Source organism: Antechinus flavipes, chromosome X, assembly GCF_016432865.1.
Source record: "Antechinus flavipes isolate AdamAnt ecotype Samford, QLD, Australia chromosome X, AdamAnt_v2, whole genome shotgun sequence".
NCBI lineage: Eukaryota > Metazoa > Chordata > Mammalia > Dasyuromorphia > Dasyuridae > Antechinus > Antechinus flavipes.
Window position 1 is genome coordinate 24,205,360 of NC_067404.1, and position 27,118 is coordinate 24,232,477.

Below are 27,118 nucleotides of genomic sequence, written 5' to 3' on the forward strand. Positions count from 1 at the left end.
ATTAGAAGGGAAGCAGAAAACTGGAAAATGTTTATGTCCAAGGGTTCTGATGAAGGCCTCATTTCTAAAATGTTTAGAAAACGGACTCAAATTTGTAAGAATTCAAGCCATTCTCCAATTAGTAAACAGTCAAAGGATATGAACAATTTTCAGATGAAGAGATTAAAAGTACTTATAGTTATGTGAAAAAAATGCTCTAAATCACTATTGATCAGAAACGCAAATTAAAGACAACTCTGAGGTACCACTACACCTCTCAGGTTGGCTAAGATGACAGGAAAAGATAATGATGAATGGTTGGAGGGAATGTTGGAAAACTGGGTCACTAATCTACTGTTAGAACTGTGAATGGATCCAACCATTCTGGAGAGAAATTTGGAACTATGCCCAAAGGGCTATCAAACTATGTGCATACCCTTTGATCCAGCAGTATTCTCTACTGAATCTGTATCCCAAAGAGATAATAAAAAAAGGAAAAGGACCCATGTGTGCAAAAGTGTATGTAGCAGCCCTTTTTGTAATGGCAAGGAACTTAAAACTGTATGGATGCCAATCAGTTGGGGAATGGCTGAATAAGTTATAGTATATGAATGATATGGAATATTATTGTTTTACAAGAAACAATCAGCAGGATGATTTCAGAGAAGCCTGGAGAGACTTACAGGAACTGATGCTGAGTGAAATGAGCAGAACCAGGAGATCACTGTACAGAGTGACAACAAATTATGTGATGTTCAATGGTGATGGACTTGGCTCTTTTCAACAATGAAGTGATTCAAGCAAATCCAATTGACTTGTGATGGAGAGAGCCATCTCCATCCAGAAAGAAGATTAAATGTGGATTACAATGTAGTATTTGCATCTTTTTATTGTAGTTTGCTTGGTCTTTTTTTCCTTTCTTTTTCATTTTTCCCTTTTTGATCTGATTTTTTTATGCAGCATGATAAATGTGGAAATATGTAAAGAAGAATTGCAAATGTTTAACATACTGGACCGCTTGTTGTCAAGGGTGGTGAGGAAAGGGAGGGAGAAAAAGATACAATAGAAAAGCTCTCATTTTAGTTTCAAATTTATTATCATAAAGTAGAGGCAGGGTAAAGAATATTCTGATTAACAAACAACTTTACCTGCACCAAGATTATCAATTTTTTTTTTTTGCAGAATCAGAATACAAGAAAATCAATTTTGACATCAGAATGCTACAGGTTTTTTCTGATCCTTTAGATTTTTTATGATTCCCAATTAGCTTAGGATCATCATTATATTTACAAAATTATTATATTGGTTAGACAAGTATATTGGTCAGTCAAGACACAGCACAATTTTAACTCATTTTTAACCTTTGCTCTTCCAATTTCAATATCTCACTTATCAAAAAACAGCAGGGCCATATCCATAGTCATAAATAGTTGGAAAGATGGTATGTCTCTATCATCTGAGGACTATGTTCAGAGAAAGTTCATCAACCAAGGGAATCCCTCACATGAAGGGATCATGTCACACTCACATACACACACACACACACACACACACACACACACACGCACACAACCTCATCAAAACACCTAGGAAGGAAAAAAAATTGTATTACTATCAATAAAGGGTATAATGCATACACATGAAGTCCATGAAGTATACTGAAGTTTGCAGAATGTTTAAAAATTCATCTCTAAGTGGCAATTTGTTAAAATGGCACAATTTCACAGAACAAATATTTAGGGCTATAAAGGATGTCACAAGATCAGCTGACCAATCTTTCATTAGAAAGAGAAGAGGCCCCAAAATAACTTCTCTAGTCAAACAGCAAGATCTGGGAGAAGAACCTACAATTCCAGACATCCAGTATTCCAATATCAAGTCACCTCATAATCCCTGCAGTCTAGGTTACAATTCTGAATAGTCAACACTGATACAAATTAGCCATCAATAGAGCAAAGATTTATCAATTGTCTCTGTGAAATTCCCTCTATTAAGGCAGACTGAACTTTATCTATAATTTAAAGTTTTAGATAATAATGTAAATTGAATTAACAATAAAAATACTAAAAACCATCAAAATATTTATTTATGTAAAGTACAAGTGTCTTATATCTTGTGTAAGAGAAAGGATAGAGAATACAAAAGACATACATGCTTTAAAAACAAGGGCTTTACTGCTCACCTATCAGTAAAGAGGTAGAATATTGTAAATGTGGAAGAGTGCATAGTCAACTGTGATGATTTTGCTTTAATGTTTTACTTTTTAATAAATAAGGAAACATTTGGTGGTTGGGAGAGTTATATCTGGGAGTGTGATATAAAAACAAAATGCACCAAAAAACTTTTAAAAGGTTAATGTTAAATGAAATTATGTTGAAGTTGCTTTGAACAAGAGAAAGTGATTTTGGAGACCAAGGTATTATAAGGCCGTAATATTTAGCCTTGAAAAACCACCAAAGAAAGAAAAGAACCTTTCTCCCTACCCCTCAAAAAATTGAGTATTGTCTACATCAAGCAGAGGAGGCTACCAAGATAGTAAGCAAGTTGTCAGGAGAATTATGATGGAATACAGGTGGACATTTTTAAGCAAGACAAGTTCTAAATGTTAAAACTCTTTCTCTGCTTACCTTTAAGTAATTAAGATGATAATCCAGAAGAACTGTTGCATTGGTGATGCTGTCCTTGGTTCCAACAAAGACAAATGGTACCATTCCCTGAAAAACAAATTGCAGTAACAAAAGCATTTGTAAAACTCTTTTAAGTTTCAAACCCGATTGGTCCATTTCACACAAATAATGACTATATATTCATATTCATGTAGTATTCCTTCTATTTGATAAACTTGAGGTGAATTACGATAAATCAACATAAGTACCCTGCACTCATGAAGCCACAAGCCAGTACTTTTGAAAAACTACCAAAATGATTAAGGTTTGTATATTGGTTTAAACCATACACACACATACTACGAAAGATATAAATGCTATAAAATTAAAATTATGTAAGCACATTAAGTTGAGTTTCATTAATGAACATTTTAAAAGGATTATTGAAAACTACAATTTCTCTCCTAGATAATTTTCACTTTTGATATTAACAACAAAATTTAGTTCAAATTTAGATTGCTTGTACATTAAAAAAGTAAAACACAATCAAAGAAACAAGCAAAAGATTCCCAGGCTTCTTTATGAGACCTAGCTTGATCAACCCCTCCCCCAGCTCCTAGTCACTCATGCACCCCATGATTACTTTGCATCTATTTAGTATTTACCTGGATGTGCACATATTAGGCACCTTGTAGGCAGAGGCTATTTCGTTTTTGCCCTTGTCTTTGTGTCCCAATTTCCTACCACAGTGCCTGGCACATAGTTGGTGCTTAATAAATGAAATCCTTAATAATGGGACAGCCATTATAACAGAGATTATAAAACACAGTAACTCACAAAGATTGTATTTCTGTTTTTAAGGTATAAAAGGATGAAATATCAAAGAAAAATATAACGTCAGAGCCTTCACACAAAGATAGATCCAAAAAAATCATAGCTCTTTAAAAAATATTTCCAGTCAGTAGAAATTGGTAAAAATAAAATTAAAAAAACACAAAACATTTCATTTTATCATTGACATCTTTTTTCTTAAACTTGAAGTTTAAAAAGATCTAACTGATAGAGACAGAATGGCATTTATGCAAACTAACTGACAAAGGTGAAGCGCCATGCAAGTTATGTAATTCTTTAATGCAGAAATCCAAGACTACTGAAAGTGACAAGGAATGGAAAAGACGGGAGGATATTATTAACACTGGTGTCAATAATGTCAGACAACAGGAAAATATAAGGCACTGTGAAAACTCCCTTAGCTGTTGTACACCTCAGGTTCCATCCTGGTGATGGTGACAGCAAAAGTCACATGCCTGCAACTAATCTCACTTGTTGCATTCAAGATTACTGGAAAGATTGACACAAGGAAGACTTTTAAATGTCTGCTGCCCATAACAGGTAACTACAGAGCAGGAAATTAAGAAGCCATTTGTGCCTCACTATCTGATATTCATGGCTGAAACTATTACTGGAAAACCCAGGGGTGGGGCAACTATAGGGACAGGAGCTACACAATAAATTGTTCAAGAAAAGCAATTAGAAAAAGCAACATTTTTCAGTTCTGCAGAACTAATAATCTTCTTTATCAGCATCATTTCTGTTCCATATTCAAAACCAAATACACAAAAATAGACTTCTACATTATTTCCAAAATGCCCTCTAAATATCTAGTAACATCCTCTGGGCCAAGAGATAACAAATGTAACTAAAACCTTAGTCTACAAATATGGTATATACCCTTGAATCAAAGAATTGAAAAGCACTAAGCAAGAGTGTATAAAGGCTGAAATTAAGGTTCCCCAAGTGGGGCACAGTAAAGGCAGCAAACATCATCCTGTCAAAATCAAATACTTTCACCTTCTCTCTGATCACAGAAGCATCTAGACTCCTCAAATTAACCCCACGTCTTCTCACATGCTCCACATGTTGGGTACACGTCTTGTTGGACTAGATAATTTGAAGTCCCTTTCGGCTTTAAATGTATGACCCCTTATTAATGAAATTTTCTAATTTTGAAGTGATTTTCAGTTTACAAAGCACTTCCCCCCCTCAGTAACTTGGCAGAAGTGAATTATATCAGTGTTCTGAAATAATTGCTTAATCACTATCTATGACGTGAGGAATTAGAGATAATGGGTGAAGTGTCACTGAATTACGAACAAGCAAATGTTGGTCCGATTTTCCAAAAAGGAAAGAAGTTGGATATTTCAAACAACAGGCTAATGAGTTTTATATCAAGCTCTGGTAAAAACTAACCTATTAAAAAAGAAATGGCTCATGAACCCTTGAAAGGGTCATTAAAAGCCACATGGGGCATTAATAAAAATGTCAAACGAAGTTCATTTCCTTTAGGAAAAGGTAGAATACCATGAATCTAGAAGAAAAAAATGTCAAAATATGTCATAACATCTTCATGAATAGGATGGAGAGATTTGAAATGGACGACAATATAGTTAGGTTGATTCAGAAGTAAATGACAGATGTCAACCTGAAGTAATGTCTCTGAAGCTGTACCATAGATCTCTGTTCTGCATCCTGAAATGATCAACATTTTTATCAGTGACTTGGATAAAATCCTATTTTTAATTGACACAAAACTGAGACAGCTATCAAAAAGAAATCAATACAAAAAGTCTGAAAGGTCTATAAAATGAAAATCTAAAAAAAAAATTTGAGTTTAAAAATGACAAGTCTTTGTTTTGAAGCAATAAATTCAAATTACACAAGTGTAAAATATAGGAGACATGCTAAGGAAGATTGTCTGAAAAAAGACCAAGGAACTCAGAGTGCTGATATACTCCTGTATTCCTTGTTGTCAGAAAAGCAAGTTGGTTGGTGGGGTTCAGGAGTTCTGAGCTGCATAAAGATAAAACTAGTCAGTTGTCTGCCCACGTCCACACCAGCATGTTGAGGCCCTGAGAGCAGAAGTCAGCGAGAATGCATATGAAAAACAGAGGAGGTTTAAGCTTCTGTAACAACTAATATTAGATGCAGGCTCAGGAATAGCTGCTGCAAAACTTCCAGCCCGGGTGAGACAGGACATCTGTCCACCCACAAAACAAAACAAAACAAAAACCCCCAAACCAACCTCTAGGGGTTATAGCTGACCTCAAGCTCAATGTAAATGAGAAGTGTAATAACACAGATAAAAGAGCTGAGGAGATTTGGAATTATTCAATAGAGCCCAGAAAAGAGTAAAAGTGCCAGTCCCACTGTGCTATGACCTGGTCAGACCTGTGGGTGCCACAGAAGCTGGAATGTATGAAGAGGATGACCACAATTGGTGATTGGTTGAAAGAATGGAGAATGTTTAACTTCAAGAAATGATGACTGTGGGAAGGGAGAAGAGTCTTCAAATATTTACAAGGCTATCAATTAGACTTCTTGTGCTCAACATTGAAAAGACCAGAGAAGACCAATAGTAGTAATGACAAAGACAAAATTTCAAATGCAGAAAAACTTCCCCAATAATTATTTGTCCCAAAATGTTATATGTGCCTCAAAGAGTAGATTGTTTCCCCAAAAGAGAAGGCTTTTCAAGTAGAAGCTAGATGATCACTTCTAAGAAAAAATATAGAAAGAACTTAAGATTTGATAAGAGAAGAAACTCTGAGGTCCTTTCAAATCTAAATATGCTGATTCTTAAAAAAACAAAACAAAAAGGGAACATTTTTCTAGAAAATACCCATTCTGTAAGGATGTCATTTAGATTTAATTTAAGATTTATGAAGTACTTTACTTATCTTATCCTCACGACAGCCCTAAGAAAACAATATATCATATATTATCTCTATTTCACAGATAAGGAAACTGAGGTTTCATGAACTTAAAATGACCTGCATCATTAAAATCTCATATTTCAGCTGTAACATTACCTCCTATATGAAGTCTTTCTTCTTTATCAGCAGCCTCCACCCCCCACAACTATCAGTGCCCTCCTTAGCCACCTTGTATTTATTTTGTTATATTTATATTATATATCTATATTATATTATATTTATTTGCAGCTAAGTTAATCATCCATGGTCACACAGGTGTCAGAAGCAAGATTCAAGTCCAAACAGCTCTTGCCTCCAGGTTCATTCCATCACACCTCAATGGTTAACTTAACTAAGGAACATTAAGTGACCTCCCAATACATTACCAAGAATTAAAAAGCAAAATATTTAAATTTAAAAAAAACTATCATAGAAATTTGGTAACTGGGCCATCTTATAGAAAGCATAATTAAAGGAAGGTTAATAATATGATGACAAATCAACATAAAATGATGGTGGATTTTTTTCAAGTCCAGAAAAGAGAAGTAACATAGGATGGTAAAGAGAGCACTGAACTTGAGTTAAGTAAGATCTAGGTATGAATCCTGCCTGTGACACACATTATGTGTGCGGCCCTGTAGTCATCCAATTCTTCTAAGCGCATTTCCTCATCTTTATAATGGGAATAATAATAGCACCACATCTCACAAGGTTGAAAATGGGTAAAATGCTCTGCAAACACTAGAGTTAGTTATTATTTTTATTATTCCTTGAATGATAAAAAACGAGCATTAAAACATCCATGGTAGCTATATTTCTCACTCTAGATGAATAAAGCAGCATTCCAGTTTGTATATCAATCATTTGTAAGCTCTAATTAGTGTAAATCAATTCTATGGGTCTAATCAGTCCTAGATGAAAAGGCTAAACTTCAGAGAATTCTAGACCTGAGATGATCACCTGATTCAATCTCCTTACTTGAAAAAACGACGAAAATGAATTGCAGAGAGGCTAAATGTCATGTCTAAGAGAGTAAATAAATATTAGCGACTCTTTCCAATACAATACTAGTTTTCATCCACATGCCCAACAAAAGCCTTTCAAATTAAAGTCTAGAGATACTTCTCCCAAGTTACAAATGATCAAAGTGCTTATCTCTCAATAAGGATAATTCTTCCTCTTTGATATAGTAAAAATTGCTATATCTCACTACCACTATTATTCCAGTCCTAAGAATATGAGAGACTAAAATAAGCCTTTCTCGAATCTGCAATTGGAATCTTTTTCCTTCCCCTAAAGACCTTTGATCTTTCCAAAACAATAAACAGCAAATGTCAGAGAAAGGAATCTCTATTTTTATCAATCAGTTTCTTAAGGAATGGTATTGTTGGGGTATATACTTTGGGTACCTTTCCCCTCAAGGCTCACCAAATAATTGAACAAATAAATAATGAAACTCCTCAAAACATTTCTAGCTCTATACAATTTCAGGCCAAAATACATTCTCCTCTTGAGCACACCCAAATTTATTTACTATCCTCTTTCTTGGGAGCTACAAAGAATGATACAATAAACTTATACCTTATAAATTGTGTCGGTGGATATGTTGTTTATACAGCATATTATACCTATTATTTCACTTGAGACTAAGGTAGACAACAGAAGTTGTATTATCTATATTTTACAAGTAGAAAATAAGCAAGCCAAAAGTCTTCTTTATACCGCTTTTTGACAATCTTCCCCTCTCTCCCAGAGTACAGTCATTTGTTTTCAACCACACAGTCAAACACACTAGTTATATTCCTTTTCCAAATACACTCAATTTTTAATTTATTTTAAAATTAATTTTATTTATTTCATTTAACCAGAAAAAAAAATCTTTTTTCTGTCCTCTTCCTCCTACCTTTTTTCCCTACCGAAAAATAAAAACAGAAAACAAAGTCCTGGCAACAAATATGTGCAGAATTAAGCAAAACAATTTGGTTATTTTCCAACAACTATGCCTCCATCTGCACCCTGAATTTATTCTGTCTCTTTCAGGTAGTAGAAGTGACTTAGCAGGTTTTGTCAAGAGTCTTTTGGAACTGTTATTAATCAGTTCAAACCAGAATTCTTAAGTCTTTCAAAGTTGTCTTTAAAATATTGTTATTTATAGATTATTCCCTATTTTTTTAAAAGACAATTTTTCTGGAATTTCCCTCTTTGTAGTTACCTAATCCTTTAGAGAACTATCACCATTACTGGCACTGTTGACTCAAGCTTGCCCTACAATATCACACTTTTTTACAATCAATGAGAATCAACCCCTTCACTGAAGGATTCCCTCCTGTGACACACAGACACACAGACACACACAGACACACACACACACACACACACACACACACACACAGAGAGAGAGACAACAATTCAAGGGATTTCTTTAAATATTATCATTGCTGGTATGTCTCAACAAATGCACTTCTTCCCACTCTCATTCTCCACTGCACCCCAATTCTAATCACCATCAGTACTAAGGAGGTTTGTGCTCTTAACCATCACTCATTCCTCCCTTTAGGGCCCAGAACAGGTGACCAAGAAGGCAAGAAAAACACTTTTTCTAATGGAACTGTTTCCTTCCTCAGTTCTCACAATGAAATTCATTACTTGTTCCTGCTGGTTTACGCGTTAATTATTGATCTAATTCATTATTATGCTGAGCTTTTTAAAATTGAGTTTTTACATAATAAAGATAAAACCACAGAATAGACAAAAAGTAGGTTTTAAGAAAGAAGGGAAATAGGGAAAAAAGATATGTTTTTAAAAATAACCTGGCTTCTATATCCAAGTCATTCAAATTTAAGGCTGTACAGCAAAGCTTTATTAAGTGAAGTTAACAACAGAAATAAATAAAAAGATTCCTAATATATTGGAGGAGAGATCAGGAATAGATCTAGAATCAAGCAAATTCTCCTAGATGATCCCAACAAACCATTTAACAGTCTTCAAAAGATAAATAATCATATGATTTACCCCAAAAGGTAGGTGCCTAAAGAATTAAAGCATTACAAGTCTAAATTCCAAGAAATAAATACATTCCTAATGCTAGTTTCTACTGGAATATTTCCAAAAAAGAAAATGGTACATTTTTCACAGTAAGTACCCTAAGAGAATAAAAGTTACAGCTTCAACTGTTTTAATTCTTCAAAAGAATAACCAAAAAATAAAGTAGGAGCCATATCTATTGTGAGAATTACAATATAATATGTCCTCCCCAGATTGTGGTTGTCCTTTATATATCCTTATGGTGCAGTGCATACACAACATACACATATGGTATATGCACACACACACATTTGCATTTGGACCAAAAAAGGGAAAAAACACACACACACACACACACACACACACACACACACACAGAGTTAAATGTAGTTTCAACAAGGGTGATTGATTTCCTACCTGCCAAGACTTGATTTCAGGTTTCTGCGATTCCCCTGCTACAATTGATGAAACCACTAACACCTAAAGCAGTGTAAGGAATGCAAGTGTTAGTGATATCATTAACTATAACAAAAGATACACAGAATCCTGAACTCAAGACTTTTTTTTTTTTTCATTTCGTTTTTTTTTTTTTTTGAATACACACGGTTTAATTTTTTTTTTAAAAGACAGCCCACGTATTTATAAAACTAAATGAGTTCATAAACTGGTGATAAGGTACTTACTGGCACACCTAAAATTCACAGCTTCTTTGGAGATCAATAAAATGTTTAATCTTACTATGGGTACAAAATATTAAACGGGCATTATGACAATTTATTCTCAAAAGAAAAACTTGCCCATTAAGCTCAACCCAGCAGCTTATTATTCGTAGCATTAAGATTTGTCACTGTGAATCAACTGTGAAGTAGCTATTATTTTCTAGTTTGTGAAACTTCATAAGCTGGTGATCAGATGAGAAACATGACATGAAGAGTATGAGGGCCCACCAGAGAGGACTGTAAGCCTCTTTTCATTAAAGTTCATCTAACTGAAATGGAAGGGATTTGTTCTTCCTTTTTTAAAGTTTAATTCAAAGTGACAAATATTTCTTACCCTTTGGACTTTTGTACTGCTGGACTGAGAAAAATGAGTGTAGTTTTCCTTTAAATCTAAGTATTTCTTTTCTTCTGAGGAATTAGATCCAACCCTTGAATTATTGGAAGGTAGGGGATTTTGTGGTATAATTTCCTTGGCAAAGAAAATAAAAAAATAAGAGAGAGAAAAAGCACCAACATTTAAGATCTTATTGAAATCTAACATCAAAATAATGGTTTAGTTTTTAAAAATGAACAACAGTTTTTAGCATGCATCATTATACATGAATGTGAAAGCAGAAAATGATTTAGTTATATAAATTATAAATATCATTTAACAAGCAAGATGAAATATTATAATTAATTTTATCTTGAAATATTTTTTTCACAGTAAAAGAATTTCAATACTTAAGAAGTTAGGGTTTTTAGGTCCTTAAGTAAAAACATTGTTATACATATAATGAAAAGAAAAACAATATGCTTTTTGAGTAAGAAAATATGTTTGCAAAATGTTAGCAAAAATGAAATTAAGGGCTATAAAATATAACTTAAAGAGCTAAAGAGAAGAGAAATTAATATGCAAAATATAAATCTAAAGTACAAGATACTATTAAAAATATTAAGCAAAAGTCAGAAAAAGCAATAAATTTCACATCTTAATTTTTTTTTGCAGTTAAAAAAATAATTTTAACCTGGAACACAAAATGCACATTAGATCCATACAACCTCACAGTGTATAAAATTATTATAATAACTAAAATATGTAAGCAAAACATTACCTCTTCTTGTGGAATATTTTTATCATTTTCAGCCTCAATTCTCACTCTTACAACACCTGACTTGTCCACAATCTCTTGAATCAGTTTTCCATTTTTTCCTATTACTTTGCCTATGGGTGAAATAAAGAATGAATCATGTTGTGTTAAGAAATATTTTGCATTTAATTATTTAGTTATGTCTACGGTTTATTTGTTATATTAACTGTAAAAGAATCCTGACTCAATAAAGTAATTTTACAAGAAAAAGAGTAAACCTTATTCATTCCCCTGTCCTGAATCAGTTGTTCAGCTCAATCCACACTTGCTGAACACTCTATTAGGATTCATAAGATGGGAAAATTGTTTTCAGACTGAGTGTTGTTGTGTAGCATATCTTTCGCATAAGTACAAAAAGGGGCTATCTCAGAAATAAATTCACAATTTGGATTTCCAAATATTGTCTGCTATCTAAATTTAAATTATTTGCCTGTGATCACTTTTTAAAATTATATAAAAAATTATGAAACTAAAAGTTAAATGTTACATTTAAATAATGGCTTGAAGACTTTGCCACAGACGCAGACCTTTAAGGTCTATTTTTTTATTCATTGACCCCTTTTTGCCCAAAAGAATTTTATGTGATCCCAAGTATACAGGTATATATAGTAGGTATATCAATCAACCATAATTTCACTGATAACAAATCATAATTTTACCACTCCCACATTTAGTTATAAGACCCCATATGCGGATGCAGTCCAAGTTTAAAAAGCTTTGCTGTAAGGGAGCCAAGGAGCTACCTGGCCCAGCCCATACTTGACCAAGAACTTGTTCTTTAACATCTCCAACAAGTAGCCATCCTGCCTTGACTTTAGTAGTTCAGTTGAAGGGAATCCCCCTTCTTCAAGCCCATTCAAGTTTCCTACTCTAGTTGGTAAAAAGTTTTCTCTTATACCAAGCATTTGAAAGTTGACCCATTATATCTACTTCTGCATACAGAGTTAATTCTACATTAAATAGGTACCACTATAAGTATGTGGTTTCAAAAGGTATGGAAACTCCCTCCACTATTTTTAGAAAGCAAGTTGGCATGGAGCATTTATGTGAGCTGACCTGTGTTACATGCTCATGTGACACTGGTGATGTGACAACGCAGGTCTTTCTGACTCTAAATGAACCACTCAATGCGTTACAGCAATCTGTCCTTTTATGGTTACTTCTAAGTTATCATGTCAACATATTAAAAATAACACAGTAGTTTACAGATACAGTTACTGTGTTTTCACTGAAAATGACAATGATGATGATGGTAACAATAAGAGACATTTTTATAAAGCATCTATTAATGTACTAAGCACTTTACAAATATTCTCTTAGATCTTCACAACAACCTTGAGTGGTGTTGGGAGGTGGTGCTGTTATTATTCCCATTTTACAGATGAGGAAACTGAGGCTAAGAGAGGTTAGTGACTTGCCAGGATCACACAGCCAATGTAAATCAGACCACAAAGCGATCTCTTTGCTCTATCACTACACCAGAGTAGTATTAAACATATGGTTCCCGACACACCTCAGTTTGGTCCAAACCACGTTAAAATGTTATTGGAAAGTATTTAGCAAAATAAATATAAATGCAATAAAACAGAGATAATAATACATCTTGAATCTAAACCAACCTATAGCTCACAGGGATCCTTCTGTATGAATAAGAGGCCCCTGTTTCTATTTGAACCCAATTGACTACACTAATTTACACTACCCTCTTGGCAGAACTGTGCTGCAGAATGAACACTGAATTTGGAATCAGAAGACTCAGATTCAAATCCTGATTATGCCAATTTAAGATCTCTGTCATCTAGGGGAAAGAGTTTACAAACAAGCAGAGATTTATTGTGAAAAACCCTCAAACAAGCATCTAGGCTATTGAAATGGTATTGAAATGTAATGTTCACTAATCTTTGTTTAAATTACAAAACCATATTTGAGCAATTATTGTATTACAGATTAAAATTTGATTCTTCCCCCCTTGCGTCCCCCTATGTGTGTCATATATTTTACCTGAGAAATTAAGACTTTCAATGCTGCTACTGTAGATTACTTTCATAGTGTTTAATGAAGGCACTATTCTTTTTTAAAAAAATTGTTACCAATGTTATACAGCTTAAAAGTTTTCAAAGATCACTTATAGAAAACATCACAATCCTGAATGCATTCAAGTACTTCCCTCAAGTCCTATATGGTTCCTAAAGAATAAGAATTATGAAAACCTCTAACCAAGAGGCTAAATGTGGTCACAGGTTTGATATTATTCACCCTACAGGGTGAAAATAATTTCTAGCCTGAGGATATATTCTGTTTCTCCCATTCTAATTAGAATCTCTAAAAGTAGACAATCACCTCTTGCTCTGTCAACTAGCCCCAGGATATATACCACATCCCACACTGCCACTATTCCTCAGCAAAATTTCAACTCTCCTCTTCAAATATCCATTTCCTCCCTTGACTTAACAGAAGTGTGAGTTTTCTTCACCAACAAACATTAACTTTTTCTTACAGTTTGCTCTCTATCCATGTCACGTATAGCTTCTTAGGTTATACAAATTTACAATTAAATTTTAAAGTGAAGTAATGTAGTAAAAAGAAGAAAAGAGCAACTCTGGCAATGTTTTCCATTAAATTCTTGGGTAATTTGTGAACACCAAGCAGCATGTGATATTAACCAAAGCTAATGAAAGAAATCAATTGTTCGAGAATAAATGGGAAACCCTCCCCCAAACAAGAATGAGTCAAATTTCAAGAAATATGTAAGATAATTATTAAAATTTCCATAAAATATTTGATCACTTAATCATAAATCATCCTGTCAGACTTAGAAAGAGAAGTGGCCACATCACAACTCCCTCCCACACCGATTTGTCTGCCAATTGTAACATAAAGAATACTTTATGTTGACTGCTAACATTCACAAGGCAAACCAAAGCTTTTAACAAAGAACTATTGTACTTGAAAACTAAAAGCTATCAAGTTGATTTTACTCAGCAGGTGTCTCCAGAAAAACTATTCATCTGAGCTTCTCTATTCTCCTTATAAGAAAAAAGGGAAATTTCTAGTTAATAAAGATCATGGGTACCAATTTTAGGTGTGAGATTATTTCTACACTCAGCTAACTGCGTACAATGACACTACTTTGCTGATGTGGACACAAGCCTTTAGAATATGAATCATATATAAAGGAAGCATACAAAACTTCTTAAAAACGCTACACTCAAAAGTTCCATTTTTAGATTTTTCTTCTTCCTTTCACTTTTTCTCTTAAAGTACAATGTGATCATAACTATTGCTGCTCAGAATAGTGAGAACTATACAATCTCAGGACCCTAGTCAACTCAGGATGAAGAATAACTCTGAGTTGAAAGAGGTTCCTTTGTGTAACTATTCAAAGGCCTGAGGATGATTGTTTTACTTTATCTTTTAGGTCTGATACTGAATCTAGCCCTTTTAAAGCTTCAAAGCTAAATGACAATTTTTATTCTATAAAAGATAAAATAAAGCCTCATGACAACAACACATTTTATCTTATAAAACTCTGTAAGTTGCCAAGAAGGTATCCATTGGCCTTAAAGAGGGAGTTTCCTTACCTAGGAGTTCACTCTGCCAATGAGATTTCAGGGCCAGCCTCCTCCTAGTCCTCCTTTTACTCAGACTACACACTGGTATGAAAGAGAGCTCTGGCAGAGAGGCTAAGTAGTGTTTGCTCTTGGGTACTACTTCTTTAGAATTATCAAGAAATCTTGTGCAAATCACTTTCCCAATTTGTATTTGCTTGTAAATACACCTAATATATGCCTGATATACATATTGTAAACATATAAAATTTCTTGGCACAAATATTATAAAACTTAGACACTTTCTACGCTGTAAAATTAGTTTAGTAATTTAACAAGTCATAGAAAACCAATTCTGATGATATTTTAAGTTCATTAAAACACAACTCCATTCATATAATTCAGTTTTCAAACAGATCTTAGATATCCATTCCACCATATAGATTCTAACTCATCCATACTTACCAATGGCTTATTTGCATAAATCTTGCATGGTGCTTAGTAGTCTAATACTTCACAATGGTCATACTACCAGGACATACCTACTAGGTTCCTTGGAACTTGGATTACATCTTCTGCAAACTCAAGATAACCTCTGGCTTTTTTCACTGCATCCTGATCCTAAGATATAGCAGACACAAAGTTTGAACACATCAAGTAGATACAATGCAGATTTTTATTTTAAAAACAAAAAGTAGACTACTTGTTATCTACCTCTCCGTAAATATGAAATGTACAAGTATCTTCATCTAAATCAATAGCAGTGACTCCAGGTACTTTTCTAGCTTGCTGAATATTAGCACCATGAGTGCCAATTGCTAGACCCATCAAATCCTCACGGACAATAAACTGTTCATGAAATCTTGAAGCAAGCTGTCTTGAACTCTGTAAAGAAATGCAAGGGGCAGTTAATCTGGCTTCAAAATTTAAAAATTTGTATTTAGACCACCTCTAATTTAAACAGGTATGCAAAATCTAAAACACCATTTTGTATGAAATGGGAATCCAAACTATGATGAAAAATTTTTATCAAAATGAACAATATTACTCATAGCACTAATATGCACTTAGGTTACTAAATGATCTTTTCTATTAGATGCATTATTACAAGCATGGGGGGTTGGGGGAGAAGGGAAATGACAAATTCCAAGGTAGGCTTTTTGTAACTTCATCTCACAATTCTGTCATAATTAATAAAATTAAGATTAAATTCTTTCAATGGTCAATAAGAAAATTAAGTCAAGTTGGAAAGCCAATTGCAGGCAATAGTGGACCTCTTTAACCACAATTAATTACAAAACTTATTGCAATTCTAGCATATTCTTAAAGGAAAATTAAGCATATCTGGTGCACATTTTTTAAAATGTGAACTATCTGAAAGCTTATAGTCTTTTACAGAAGAGAAGGGAAACAGACACATGTGCACTTTTATATGCTGGACACAAAAGATAACAAGCAGAAAATGAAATAATCACTTGAGTACAAATTAACAATTCAAGTATCCATTTTTCATTAGATCAGAAGATATTTATACAGGTATCAAAGAAGCTCAAATCACACCAAAAATTTTAATATCCTACAACTTCTTGAAGTGGGAAGAGCCTCAAAAAAAGAAACAAGTAAAAAATGAATAAGAAACTTGCTGAAGATCAGTAATGGAGCCCAGACAACACCCCAGGGTTCTTACTCCCAGTTCAGTGTTCTTTCTGCCAACAAAGGGTAGAATTGGAAACATGTCATTTCAGAAGATGTTTACATTTTTAAAACTCACAGAAACATGGTATAGATTTCCTCTATCACTCAAACGACAACTACTCTGACCTACATGTTATGTGGTAACATTTTTCAAAATCCATAAAATTAGTCAAACAAGGAAATCAATTGAAACAATATCAAAATCAACTAGGTGGAAGTTTCCACAAAATTCTATGTACATGTTGACAGAGAAAGACAACCATTGTTTGATTTATTTTTCTGCAATTCTCAACAAGGACATAAAAATTTTAAGAAAAAGTCATGGAAGAAGTCAGGCCTCTCATTCAATGTGGTCTCACCTCACAATGCCTCACCTGTCTTTTTCACTGGTTTTTCATTTGCATGGGATTCGCCCATCCACCATCAAGTGAAATGATTAATAATCAGAAATCCGAAAATTCAATACTCATTGATTTCACCTGACATAAAAGCCTCTACAAATTCACTCAGAATCTATAAAAATGTAGATGGCAGTACTATCATTGAAAACATATTAATGGATGTCAATATAAATTACTAAAGGAATAATTAAGTAAAATCTACTTTTAACAAATAAGATAGCAAATTAGGAAAATATTCTAAGACAGAAGTCTAAAGGCAGATGTTAAAAAGTGATGACTAAATGCAGATTTAAATAGAAATAAAAAACAGACAAAGGAATATCTTAGATATAAAGCTCACTCAAGTTATGAAAAGCCTAATCTGATACCTCAAAAGACATGCAAACTCAAACCTACTTATCTATTTAACAATGCTTTAACTTTCCTAGGCAAAAATCCTTGGTAGAAATAAATCAAATAAATCTCTCTACCTCTTTACACACACACACACACACACACACACACACACACACACACACACAGAGCATTTCTAGGACTAATCATTCAAGTGACAGAGGGAAAAGCAATTTACCTCCAGTTGTTTACTAGCTTCTTCGTTTCTCAGTATCAGAGACAACTTAGTTCGAAGACTTCGAAAGTGCATATCAATCAGCATATTTGCCCTCTTTGTTGTTACATCACTGATAGACTAGAATTAAAATCCATAAAATAATTATTAAAATAAATACAATGAATTTAAATGAGTTAAAAATGGGAAAAGGTAAACTCACTTACCAAGATGATAAGCTGATAATTTTCAGGATCATATGTTACAGAAAAAGCCCCAACTGCTTTTTTGAAGTCCTTATGTGATGATTCTTTGGCACACCTAGTAATAAAAATACCATCTATTATACTTTTAAGTTGATTTCTAGAGCTAGCAATCATTGGTATACATTTAAACATATTAATGTATGGATTCCTAATACTTGCCTTGAATTACATATCAAGACTGAAGGCTGCAATTATATTTCTATTTAAAACTCAATGTACTTGTTATTCACAGAAGCCCAGAATCCTGAGCTAGAAGTGAATTCATGCACCAATCAGACCAATGCATCCCTGAATAGTGACCCCCTCCATAACATCACCAAGCCTTAACTTTAAGGCTTCTAAATGTGTTTTCCCCTCTAAGATTATTTAGATCTCTAAAAGCAATATTTTCTATATATCAATTTTTAAACATGTCTCCTATATTAGAATATACCCCTTCAAGGTAAGGGCTATTTCTATTTTTCTTTTGTTTCCTCAGCAATATGCACAGTGCCTTGCACAAAGTGAATAAAAATGCCTACTGAACTACCTCCCAGTTCAGGATATTCCACTTCTGGAAAGTTTTGTCAATGAATTCTCTTACATTCAACCAAAAATCTGCTTTTACATCCCCAGACACTGCTTCTAGTTGGGAGGCTAAGCACAAATCTTCTTTATATGACAGCCCTTTAAACACTTGAAATGGATAACAAATCCAAAACCATTTTCTCTCTTGTCCAGGCCAAACATTCCTGGTTCCTTGAGCTAACCTTGATTTGGCATGATTTTGAGGCCTTTCGTAAGACTCTCTGGCTTATCAATGACCTGAAAATATAACACTCAGATCCTCCACATAATCATCTGAGTAAGGCAAAGTATGATAAGAAGAAAATTTAACCCTTGAAAGGAGTTTTCACTTGCCCAGGTAGTTTCTATGGGTGGGAGAAGGAAGAGAAAACAACCATACCTAATAAGAGCTGCCTATTTGGCTTCATTGCAACCAATTTGTTCATCTAAGTCAATGGTTCTCAAAGTATGGTCTAGACTCTAGAGAATCCTGGGGAATCTCTGAAACCCTTTTAGAGGGTCTACAAATTCAAAAATAATTTTTATTTCCAATATGGTAAATGTCTATAAATATAATCCAGATAAACAAAAACTGTTTGGAGAGATCCTCAATAATTTTTAATAGGATAAAAATACTGAAAACAAAAGTTTGAGAACCACTGATCTAAGTGGATGTAATGTGGCTACATTTAACATGCAGTTCCATGACCAGAATAACTGGCTTTGTTATAACTTTTGCTGTTTCATTACTATTGACAAGTCATTTTTTGCATTAATGAGACCAAAATCAGGATGAAGTAAGCATGAAAGGAAAAAAAAAATGCTCCTTATTTCAAATCATACAGGCAAAAAACTTGGTTGAATTTTCCCATCAGTTAACTTTTTTTAAGACAGAATTCAGATTCCTCAGCAAGATTCCCTTAGGTGAAATTTTGAGTTGTAACATTTGGATGCTCATCTCTCTGTTTTAAATCAGTTCAGAAATTCTTAATTTGAAGATATTTGCTTGGCCTTAAGGTGTTTCTATGCCAATAAACAGGCAGAATGAAGTTTTATTCATCTGTGAAAGCTCTTAAGATTAAGCAATAGATACTGAACCATAGAATGTACAATTGTTGTGCCTTAAGCTACTTTATAAACCCATCAGAATTAGGGAGTACCTTCTTCTATTTTCCTCAATTATATTTCTTGATCCCAAGAAACATAATTCTGCGACTGCCTTCCTTTGAAAATCTTAGTCTTTTTATTTAAATGCATGAAAAAATGAAAAATTCACAATCTGACTTCTTGAGTGGGGAGGAGAAGGAAAATATGAAGAAAATAAGTGCATAAAACATTACTTTCATGCACAAAGGCTATATTTATAGCTTTTCATACTGTAACTTGAACAGAGCAGGTACTCAAATATATTTAATTAATCTGAATTCAGAACTTACACATGAAAATTTTCTTCAACAGTAATTTGCTTTTATGTTTTCAATTTCCCAATATGCTAGCTGAGATATTCTCTAGCCAATATAATGATTCAACCTTATCTGGTGAATGTTTCTCTATTCTGCTGCTTCTGAATACTAATTCTGAAATATGACAATTTTTCAAAGACACAAACTCTAGTTCACTGGGGAAAATGAATGCATTTTCAGTCCCTATAACTGGCCACACAGTCTGTGATTAAGTTTTTAATAATTCCTAGTTTCATACTGACAAATCATTTTCCCATCCATTAAAATATTTCAAGGTTTACTTTTTATAAGAACATCAAAGTACTGTAGAAAATAACTATTTTACAAGAGAACATTGTACACAGCAACAACAAGATTATATGAGCATCAACAGTGATGGATGTGGCTCTTTTCAACAATAAGGTGATTCAAGGCAATTCCAATAGACTTATGATGGAGAGAGTCATCTGCATCCAGAGAGAGAACTGTAGGGACTGAATGTAGATCAAAGCATAGGATTTTCACCTTTTTTGTTGTTGTTTGCATACTTATTTTTTCCTTTCTCATTTTTTCCCTTTTGATTTGATTTTTTCTTGAGCAGCATGATATATGTGGAAATATGTTTAGAAGAACTGTACATGTGTAATCTATATTGGATTACTTGATATCTAGGGGAGGGAGGAGGAAGGGAGGGAGAAAAATGTGGAAGACAGGGTTTTTGCAAGGACGGATACTGAAAACTATCTTTCCATGTATTTTGAAAAATCAAAAGTTATTATTAAAAAAGAAAATAACTGATTTACTATTCAGATAGGATAAAAGGTTTGACTTTCCCGAAGATCAGAGAATTAATAGCTGGAATGCACCTTAGAGATGTCAAGATCAATCCTCCCATAGAACCGGCAAAGCAAGAAGCTAGGCCACTTGCACTTTATTTCCCCTTCTACAATGTTCTTTAATTTTATAATGCTTCAGACTGGTGTTAATATTGCTAACAATTTACTCAAAAAACAAGATTATGATGTTATATTTCACATTTCAAATTCAGTAGTTTCAGATATTTGTGTGATAGAAGCAAGTATTATATGGAAGAAAAACAATTCTTTTTAAATGTCATCATAATCAAATTTGAAGGCAAACCATTCAATTCTTTCCCCAACTTTCTGACAATATTCCTAGTTAATATCAAATAAGTTCATGAACTATATTTATGATCTTTTTTGCAAAGAAGCAGAAAACATTTGCTGTCACATCAAATTAATAAACTGTTTCAAGTAATTTTATGTACTTTTGAACCAAACATACACACACATATAAAATATGCATCACATGTATGTATGTATGCATGTATGTATGGCACTTTCTGCACTTGATAGCCTCACACTTACATTTGCCGTAAATCCTCTGGCACTTCCAGTTTGATCTTGTGGAAAGTGTCTTTTGTTGCAGGCTTGTTTGGATTCACAGATCTTAAACGCTCAATTGTGACAATTTCATTGTAAGTGGCATCACAGGCTGCATATTCTATTACATAAAACTAAGAGGGGGGAGAAAAAGTTACAACAATCATCCTTAGTCATCAGTTTAAAAAATAAGAGACATTTATTCTGCCTATGGAAATCAAGACAAAAGCAGTGAAAAGAAAGCCTTTGAGTGGGAAAAGAATCAGATCAAGCTTAAAAGCTTTAAAACAAATAAATCAAACACTGAAAATTCTAAAAGCATCTAAATCAAAAATACTTTGCAATCAGTTAGGTCTGTGAGAGGTAAGAAACAAATATTCACCAAAGCTGACATCAAAGAACAATGGAAGAATGCATCTGACAAGGGCCTTCCTACCTCGCCCTTGATCATGCGTACTTTAGCCAACCACCAGCAACATGGCTCTTTTTCATTGGCCCTGGAGTAAACCTATTTGTAAAGATGAACAGAAGGCTGATTAATCTGATGAAGAAGAGCACTTTAAAATCTACATAAAGACTTCAAAAATAAAAAAAAAAAATGACCACTCAATGTTTCAAATTTCTTAAATTTAACAGCCAAAATCCTAGTACGCACAGTAAAAATCTTCAAAATGTTCTTTTGATTAAATGAAAGCTCTCGTGAGGGAGAAACTGTCTCTTTTCATTCTTCTGTATCCTTCTAAGGTGCTCAGTAATATACTAAGAACTTCCTAAATGCTCAATAAATATTGATAAGCCATGTAAAAATCTGTATATAATTGAAAATGGTTTCCTTCACATGATAACACAAAGTGTCTTAAAAACATCAACAACTCACGGTGTCTTATAATATTAATCTATACGGAAAGGACAATGAGGCTGGTGCCCTTGCCCAGCCTCCCTCACTCAAATCCAAGTCACTCGCAAGTCATGGCATCACCTGCCTGATGTCCCGAGCCTCTTCGAGAATGAAGGAGAAACCACACCATCTATAAAGAGCTGAAACTCAAATATTAGCATACACCTCCACTTGGGCTACTGGCTAGAAGCACAGATATCCGAAGAAAAGCATGATTTAGCTGCAAATTACACATCCGCACATATATAATGCCATGGTTGTTCTTACAGACCAATCCAATATTGTGAAATATTTTGTTTTGTGAACCAGCTGCTCAGCAGGCCCTCATGATATCAACTAGGGCTAATGGCTCATGAGAAAGTCAAGCCTACTGGCTTTGTAAAGAGAAAAATATATTCCATCTTGTAGATATATAGTTGGTCAAAATTGGAATTAGGCTAAGATGTGTCTCAGCTACAGACTGACAAGCACTGGCAATAAAAAATTCATTACTTTTTGTTAGAACACAAATTTAGGGGCTACTGAGAATAAGTCAGCAACAGCATTTTCCTATGGGAGAGGAAGCAGACTGTCACATACACTAAAAAGGAGAATCAGCAAATTCCAGAGGTGCTAGCTATCCACTTCGAACTCCCCTCTTCTTCAAAATTCAGACACCGAGATGAAGTGACTTGCCCATGGTCACACAGTGAATGAGTGACAGAAAAAGGACTGTTACCCAAGTCTGCCAGTTTAGTTCTTTTTCCATCACAATACAATGACTTAAAAGTTGTTGAAGTGTAACCTGAGGCACTGGTGATGTCTACATCGTGACATATTTTAAGTTCTATGAAGAATATACAGGAAATGGGAACATTTTCAAGACTGAACGAAAGCATTCTCACAAATATGCTCCAGTTGAGGGTTTTAAATCCTTTGTGAATATACATTAGGTCACACATAATTAGAATCATCTCATACATCTACAGCCCCAGGCACCCACCCACCTACCCATTCATTTAACTTCTCCCCAAATGACAAGGATTTAGGAGGTGTCAGGGCAGGTAGAACTACATCAGTAACATCTCTCACCGCTCCAAGCAGAGGCCAAAAAGATACTTACTTGAAAAAGAGAATAATACCTAATGCCGAATGTCTCAAATGTACAGATGCCGCCTTCCACCTATAGTCACTATTTAGACATGTATTGAAAATGAGTTACTATGGTTCAGGACCATGTGCTGGGCAGTTATAAAGGTGACAAAAATGAATGAGAAAGGATTCTTTCCCCCAAAGGACTTCAAGAATCTCAGAATGCCAAGTTGGAAGATGAGCCCACATCTGAAACACAAACCCTTCGCCAGCATTCCTGGCAAGTGACTATTTAGTCTTTGTGCTTGGACCCACCTCTGGTGAAGAACCAACCCACCATTTCCCAAGGTAGCCACTTCCCTTTCAGATAGTTCTAAATAAGGGAAAGAGTTGTTTTTTCCCCTGATACCAAGCTAAATTTGCCTCTTTACAATTTCCATCCAAAAACTTGGGAGGACACTACCATATCCTCACGTGGCATAATCTTGAAACTGTTCACCATCCTGATAGGCCTCCTCTGGAGGCGATCTATGTTGTGGCTGTTCAGCTTAAAATGTGGCACTCATAACTAAAGTACTTCTATTCTTTGTGGTGTCCTACTGAGCATTTAGAAAGCAAAAGTATTTTCAAAATGTAACAAAGCAAATGCCTCATGGAATTTCATTTAGACTTTTCTCTTGACCCTGAAAAAAAAATCTGTCTTGCATTATACCTTCCTTCAGACAGGATGTGACCGGAGCAGACTACAGCAGCAGCACGATCACTCCCACTGTTCTATATGCTGCGCTTCTCTTAAAGCAGACCATAATTATATTACCATATCTTACTGAAGTCACAGCCAGTGTGAGGGAAATGACAAATATACTCTAATCTGTAATATAATCTAGAATTTAAAGGCCAAGAAGAAAGTACCAAATGTGATAGGCATTTCAAGAGGGAGATTAACCAATCAACAAGTATTTATTAAATACCTACTCTGTGTTGGATACTATAAATACAATTATACAATCACAAATACAACTAGCTTAGTGATTTATTATATCTGATTTTATCCCAAGACTTCAATGACTAGAAATGATTATTTCAGAGCACAAGTTGTACCTTAGAAATAGCAGGGCTCTCTCAACATTGTGTACATCACATTTTTGTAAACTGAATAATTTCAAATGCACTACGGGGACTTACTATTTAAAGGAATCCTACAATAATTTACATGTAGTCCAGAATCTTTGTGTAAAATTAACATCATTGGAAAACTGGGATTCATATACCGAACTTGCTTAACACAGTGGTAAGAGAAAAGTAAAATAAGTTATCATTTTAACAAAGTCATTATTTTCACTACATACAAGAAACCACACTGAATCAAGGGAAGGTTACAAGGTAAGGCTACCAGTTTTGCCTTGGGAAGGTTTCAAAGCCTAATGGTGTTTTGTAGCTTCAGAACTAACTCCATGACATAGGTGTTCTAACCCACAGCTTCTTAAACTGTGGATCATGCCCCCATATGGGATCTAATTGTGAGGGTCACAAAATTATGATTTATTATTGGTAAATAGTTGATTTGCACACCTATTCTATATATCTATATACCCAGAGTCCCATAAAAAGTTTCTTGGGCAAAAAGGAGTCACAAGTACAAGATGTTTAACTCACATACTCCTAGAAATGGAGGAAAGGAAAAAACAGAGCTGCTGTGGCAGGACCAGGGTAAGAGAAAAATAACAGAAGGATTAGGCATTCTAGGCACTGTTCTCACACACACACAAATTTTAAAGATTGAAACTTTTCATAAAATGTCACTGCGAACTGGGGGAAAAATACATAATGTTTAAAGAGAATTTAAAGAAAAGACATAAAAATCTAAGAAGCCAGAGATCTTATAGTTAGCATCATTAACTCCCTCATACTTAAATGTGAGCAAGGAACTTACCTCAACCTCATCACTTTCATTGATATCTTTATTATAACCTGTAGGAGGTGGGAATCTCACATCATGGAATGGAATTTGTCTCTCTGGCTGCCAGCTGCAAAAAAGAAAAAAACATCTATTCATTCAAATGTTCTTTTCACTTAAATCAAATAGTGACCATTTCCCACTGTGCACGTAATTTTCTAATAAAAATAAGCAATAATTGGTTAAGTGTAACCCTTCAATCTTTTTCTAGTATGAAAGAAAGCAAGTGTTTTTTAAAATTATCAATTTTATGCTAAAAGGGCAGTGGAAAGACACTCCAATGAAGAAGGCATGCAGCACAATAGCCTTTTAGTTCCAACTAGAGTATTTTTCCTAACCACAACAAAGCAGCATGACAATTTTTAAAAATAATTTTTTCCAATGATTTCATCCCCTCAAGTTCTAAACCAAGGACAAAGCACAAATTTCCTCCAAAATTTGAATTAAAGAAGTTAGTAAATATCAGTACGAGTGTTAGTAAAAGCAGGCACACTTCTGACCTTCCAAAGAACCTTAACCACATTCCAACAAAGATAGCAACAAGTGCTAAATGCCCTAACCAAGCAAATCGGGGCAGTTGGCACATTAGGAACTTAAAACTCACTTTTCCCCCTTAATTTTTAGGTCCCACGAGGTCAAGCCTTGCCATGGATTCCTAGCTGATGTTCAGTACATCGTTTTAGCATGCACTGTGCTGGTGAGGTCGTATCAGCCACAGAAATCCGATGAAGAGAGAGCCTATAGAAGTTAGGTAAGTGGCGTGTTTTTGGTTTCTTTTTTAAAACAATGAATGAGTGGTTTTGCAAAGTTTATATATTTTTTAATCTCAAAAAGTATGAAGCATTGAAAAATAAACTTTGCAAAAACAACATACGGATTCCAGTGGGAAAGTTGCCAAATCTAAGTTTGGGTGCTGCTGGTAAGCAATGCTAGTATTTTTCCCTTCAAGTAGAGACACTATAAAGAATTAGGAATCAGTGAGCCAAGAGATAACTTGCAATAAAATCCCATCAATTCAGAACTTATTGTAACTTGATCATAGCCATAGCTAAAGAAAAGTTTATCTTGAGACTATGAAGAAGTAACTACATGTGTTCTGAAGGCTAACCCACTAATTTCTGCAATTAAGATTAGCATTTAGTCTAAAATAATGAAGTTTTATTGCAAATTAACATGCTAATACTTTCAATCTCTTAAAATTGTGTTGCTTCCAAATGGATAAAATACTGATTTTTCAAATAGATCAGCTTATGTGGATAGAATTGATATAAAGTTTGCTAGGACAGAAGGTAACACAAAAAACTATATCTAAAGAAAACATTACTAGACATCTAAAACACTAGTTATCAGGATATTTCTTCAAGCTAGAGGTAAAAATAGAACATAATAGAGTCTAAAAATCAAATGTATTTATGTTAAACTAGTTTTTATAGAAAAAGTATATTAAAAACAAGGAAGAGAACACTTCATCAGGAACTACTCAATGACAACAGTATAGTGAAGTACCACGCGCGCGTACCCACCCACACACACACAATCACAAACATGTCATGGACACCAATTTAAAATATAAAGAATTGGCTGTCATTTCAAGTTATTAAGATGATTCAGACACAAATACTACTTTCTGCAGATGTAGTTGCTGCAGAAGATAATGAGCCTGATGACTCGAGGTAAAACAGATAATTTTAACATCATGTAGTAGTGATTGGGGAAAAAAAAAGAAATGACACAACCATAGCAACAAATACATTCACTAGATAGAATTATGAATTCATAATAACATGTGAGTTTTTGGTCAGTATTTAATAATGAATATTTTAGATTGAGTGACCTAGAATAAGAGAAGAAAATTCAAAAGTAGTCAGGAAAAAAAAAGCCCCATGTATGGCAAATACAGACACGGTTTTGTTTAGTGGTAGGAAACAAGTAAGGTGAATCTTTAAAAAATTACTTACCGAGGGACCTAAGACTCCTTGGAGTAGGGACAAATTGGAATATGCAGAAGTTTTCTGATATACTACCAATATTACTAGAAAGAGAATTGAGTTTCAAAGATTTTCATACAATCCATAGTAAGCAGGCTTGATGGAGACACATTAGGCTAACAAAGGACTAGGCAACTTCTGATTTG

The 27,118-nt window shown here is 34.1% G+C and overlaps 1 protein-coding gene across 10 annotated transcripts in view; it reads right to left on the bottom strand.

Moving 5' to 3' along the window:
• FMR1 (fragile X messenger ribonucleoprotein 1) overlaps positions 1-27,118 on the bottom strand; it is a 59,994-nt gene that overhangs the window by 9,638 nt on the left and 23,238 nt on the right. For 7 of the 10 annotated variants that reach the window (XM_051969283.1, XM_051969282.1, XM_051969275.1 and 4 more), the window contains exons 3-13: positions 24,961-25,054; positions 21,495-21,566; positions 21,044-21,192; positions 17,629-17,722; positions 17,426-17,542; positions 15,473-15,643; positions 15,301-15,379; positions 11,175-11,284; positions 10,415-10,549; positions 9,779-9,841; positions 2,607-2,693 (exon numbers count right to left, since the gene is read on the bottom strand). In XM_051969283.1, coding sequence (XP_051825243.1) covers positions 2,607-2,693; positions 9,779-9,841; positions 10,415-10,549; positions 11,175-11,284; positions 15,301-15,379; positions 15,473-15,643; positions 17,426-17,542; positions 17,629-17,722; positions 21,044-21,192; positions 21,495-21,566; positions 24,961-25,054 — 1,171 coding nt within the window. The remainder of the gene's footprint in view (positions 1-2,606; positions 2,694-9,778; positions 9,842-10,414; positions 10,550-11,174; positions 11,285-15,300; positions 15,380-15,472; positions 15,644-17,425; positions 17,543-17,628; positions 17,723-21,043; positions 21,193-21,494; positions 21,567-24,960; positions 25,055-27,118) is intronic. The other 3 variants (XM_051969285.1, XM_051969284.1, XM_051969278.1) reach the window with 2 other exon arrangements.